The following is a 4,047-nucleotide window of genomic DNA, read 5'->3' on the forward strand; positions in this document are numbered from 1 at the left end:
TCCCAATAATCCATCCAGCCATATTTAATAATTCACTTTTCTTTAACCACATCTGTAAATGTTATAATCACTGAACACAGAATGAACTCTTTCTGCTTATTTGCACTTCTGGTGAGCTGCCAAACCTCATTTCATTACTCTGTACCTGTATATATGTGGAATGACAATAATCACCTCATCTCACAGACATGTCGGGACTCGAACCGACACACCACCTGGAGCACGCACTGACCACGAGGCTACGGGCGTGGTCAAAGTGAAGCGACCTTCAACTTCCTGTTTCATGTTTACACAAGACGTCGGCGCCTTCACGCTGTTTGTTTCAGTGATTAGAATACAGAGACAGTCAGCTGACACACAGACACGCCCCCCCAACCCGACCAGCCAATCAGCATCCTCCTGCTGAACCCGTGTGGAGAAATGAAGAGGCGTGAGGCGGAGCGGCGTTTTCAAGTGTACGAGCTTTATTGAGTTTTACTCCCGCGCCATGAGCTTCTGCTTCTTCAGCTTCTTCTGAGAGACCTGCACACACAAACAAAGGTCATGAAGGCGCCGCCGCCACACACACGGAGCGGCCCGACGCCACGCCGAGCCGCTCAGAGTTAACGTGTTCTTTTCATCATTCATCCAAAGGTGTCCTAAGTTGTCATCAGTGCAGCGCCGTGATGCGTTCAGGGACATCACGGACAGACACGTACCTTCTTCTTCTGGGCGACCTCCTCCTCGGGTTTCGGGACGATCTGCTCCTTCTCCGTCAGGATCATCTCGATGTGACACGGCGAGCTCATGTACGGGTTGATGCGCCCGTGAGCGCGGTACGTACGCCTCCTCATCTTGGGCGCCTTGTTCACCTGGATGTGCTCGATGACCAGAGAGTCCACGTCCAGACCCTGAACACAGCAGAGACCGGTCACAAAAGAACCTCACGCTGCGCCCGACCAGCACGCCGTCGCTCCTGACGTCATAATGCGGCGTTGACGTTTTTAAAGTAAAAAAAAAGAGTCTAAACTCAGACGGCGTGTGAAGAGCGACACGGCGGCGCTCTGACTGGCCGTTGAACCCGGTCCAGATCGAGTAAGTCAGACCGTTTCATTAAGGCGTAACTACAAACCTGCTTGTAGTTACCATGGCAACGCCTGCTTGTTACAACCAACCACCTCGACAGCTGCTCACCACATCACTGAGTGGATTCAGGAGAAACTTCTAGTTATTAAATAGGTAGCTCCCAGTTAGCTGCTATCGCTACGTTAGCTGCTATCGTCATGTTAGCTGCTATTGTTACGTTAGCTGCTAGCGCTACGTTAGCTGCTATCGTCATGTTAGCTGCTATCGTTACGTTAGCTGCAGACACGGAGAGACCGTTTGACCGGGTCACGTGTTCCCGATCAGCTGTAAGTTAAAAGGGGCGTGGCTCAGCGTGCAGCAGAGACGAGCAGGTAGCTGCAGCGACATTAAACGTGTTTCATACTCAGCAAAGTTTAAAAAAAAAAAAAAATCGAGGCAGCGAAAATTCTTCAAACAATTTATGTTACCTAATTATTCGAGGAGTCGTTTCTGCTCTATTTTAATCAACAAGCTAACGAGCGCTGCAGGGGGAGGGGCCTCGTAGAGCCGCCTCCTTCTCATCTGGGACGTGTTAGAAACTGACTGGCGTTCAGAGGAGCTCGCTCAGACTACGTTTATTTTCATGCTTAATTTAACCGCCGCGCGGCGTCTGAGGATCGAGATCGACCTTGACCACCAGTGGATTCAGAGTCGGCGGGCGTTCTGATTGGTCGACAGTTTCAAACGTACCTTGAGTTCGGCGTTGCTCTCGGCGTTCTTGAGCATGTGCAGGAGGAACTCGGCGCTCTTCTTGGGCCAGCGTCCTTGTGTCCATCCGAACTGTTTGGCCTGAAAACGAGACGCATGCGTTTAGACATCACGTCCTACCTGAGCGGGCAACCGGCGCCACACGTACGCCGCTCAGATTGTTAGAGTTTGTTTTCATCTTTTATCCAAAGGTGTCCTAAGATGGTCATCACAGCGGCGCCAACACCAGCAGACGTGTGATTGGCCGGAGTCGCAGCTCACCTGGGCACACCTGCCGACGCCTCCGTTGTAGCGGCGGAACGGGACGCACTGGTGCTTGACGACCACGTCCCTCAGGTACTTGTTGGCCTTACGGATGTGCATGCCTTTGATGGCCTGAGCTGTCTCACGGGTGTTCTGGCGAGAGAAACAAACGCACACAAATCCAGTCATTCATGTCAAGTCAGCAGAAAACGCCACAGGAAGTGATCGGCTGAGGCACAGGAAGTGATCGGCTGAGGCACAGGAAGTGATCGGCTGATGGATAACACAGGACGTTTTCTGTCTGTGTGGTTGACACAGCAGAGATAGTATAAAGGTGAGATGGCTCACTCCGCTCAGGAAAGTTAAAACAGAACAAAGAAGTATTTCTAGGATCACTTTTATTCTCGCTCTGCGATACGACCCGAGAGCTGCAATGCATTGTGGGATTGTTCAGGACGACCAGCGAGCTCAAAGAGGTCGCTCAGATTTCATGATTTATTTTCATGGTTGATACAAAGGTGTCCTAAAATGTCATCACTGCGATCTCCTTCACATCTTACACACACACGCCGCTCACACTGAAACGTCCCACAATGCACTGCAGCTCGCTGACTGTCGAAACTGCCTGAAACATGGTACCATAGATCAGGAGGCGTCCGGCTGCTCTCGCTCATTTAAACCGAATCAGAGCGAACAGCGGACGCCATGTGACATCAACAAGAGGAGGTGAGGAGAGAAGAGAGGGGGGAGGTGAGGAGGGAAGGAGGAGAGAAGGAGATGAGGGAATGAGAGGAGGAGAGAGGAGGTAAGAGGAGAGAGGAGGTAAGAGGAGAGAGAAGAGGGGGGAGGTGAGGAGGGAAGGAGGAGAGATACATGTTCTCTTCTAACATCCATCATGTTACAGGTTGAGTTACAGGAGTGTTTCCTGTGTTATTATAATAAAGTTATTTACCTTGAAGTGCACGCGCAGGTTGGAGCCCCTCGACTTGCATGCTGAAACATAAACAAACATTAAGCACGAGCTCTCAGGTAGAGCACGTGAGCTGCACACAGCACGTGCTAGCTCAGATGCGTTTCTGTTGTTTTCATGATTTCTCCAAAGGTGTCCTAAGAAGTCATCACAGCTAACATGCTAACACACTCTCGCACATGCGCAATTGGACTCACATTTAGTCGGGTTCTCGGGGTCGAGTGAGTAGCGGACCATCTTCAGAAATCTGCGGGAACAACATCACATTATAAATAATCAATCTTTGATTACACTTCACGTGAAGCTGCTTGAGTTAGCATTAGCATGTGTTAGCATCAGCGGTTAATGAGTCACGAACTCTTCAAACAGGAAACAGAAATAAAAGATAATAAAACGTGAGAATCACGAGTAGAACAAACTAACTCTTTAAACGTTTAATTTAGTTTAATCTGCTAAATGAGCCAACATGGCGGACAAGGGAGCCAGCACCAAGCTGGCGTCGCCTCAAACATCTTGACGTGAACGTTAAAAAAAGGCGCCAAACACAGAAATATAACTTCATCGGAGAGTTTACATCACGGTGGATAAATGTGAGCTGGTAAAGAAGCAGGATGGTGAAGATTTAAAACAGATTTAAGGCAGATTGTGTCGGACCCGTGACGGACTAGTCTCCTACCTCTGAGGCCGCGGGGGGAAGAGGAAGAGCCGGGGACAGCGCCGCTCTTCTTCCGCTTCCTTTAAAGGTTACCGCCCCCTGCTGGTGAGGAGGAGAAGCGCCATGACAGCTGCTTCTTGTATTGTTTTGGCAGACAACTTTAAGGTGCTTTACCGCCACCATCTGGACTGGACTGAGGACCGGAAGTAATCTATGTATTCATCTGTAATCATTCAGTGATTCCCATCCTTTTTTTCAGTTTGTATATTAGATATATGATTGTTATATTATATACAATGACACCATTTTAAATAATTGTACATTTGTTACTATTCTCTTTGTTTTTTTCCTTTTTGATTTCTGTATT

General features: G+C 49.0%; 1 protein-coding gene across 2 annotated transcripts; it reads right to left on the bottom strand.

The window, feature by feature from the left end:
- Positions 1–446: 446 nt before the first annotated feature.
- rpl17 (ribosomal protein L17) lies at positions 447–3,788 on the bottom strand. 2 transcript variants are annotated; one of them, XM_079372863.1, is made up of 7 exons: positions 3,702–3,788; positions 3,223–3,272; positions 3,008–3,048; positions 2,074–2,208; positions 1,795–1,893; positions 699–890; positions 447–522 (listed from the first exon to the last, which is right to left on the bottom strand). In XM_079372863.1, the coding sequence occupies exons 2-7, from the start codon at positions 3,260–3,262 to the stop codon at positions 475–477; spliced, it is 555 nt and encodes a 184-aa protein (XP_079228989.1). In that variant the 5' UTR covers positions 3,263–3,272; positions 3,702–3,788; the 3' UTR covers positions 447–474. The 2 variants fall into 2 exon arrangements, with proteins under 2 accessions (XP_079228989.1, XP_079228990.1); XM_079372864.1 differs by lacking the exon at positions 3,702–3,788 and adding an exon at positions 3,600–3,685.
- Between the last annotated feature and the right edge of the window lie 259 nt (positions 3,789–4,047).

Source organism: Symphodus melops, assembly GCF_947650265.1.
Source record: "Symphodus melops genome assembly, contig: scaffold_252, whole genome shotgun sequence".
NCBI lineage: Eukaryota > Metazoa > Chordata > Actinopteri > Labriformes > Labridae > Symphodus > Symphodus melops.

Coding starts and splice junctions, on each gene's coding strand:
- rpl17 (XM_079372863.1), bottom strand. CDS start 3,262: ATGGTCCGCTACTCACTCGACCCCGAGAACCCGACTAAAT. Junction 2,209..3,007: donor ACCTGCGCGTGCACTTCAAG/GTAAATAACTTT, acceptor TTCTCTCGCCAG/AACACCCGTGAGACAGCTCA. Junction 1,894..2,073: donor GCGTCGGCAGGTGTGCCCAG/GTGAGCTGCGAC, acceptor TCTCGTTTTCAG/GCCAAACAGTTCGGATGGAC.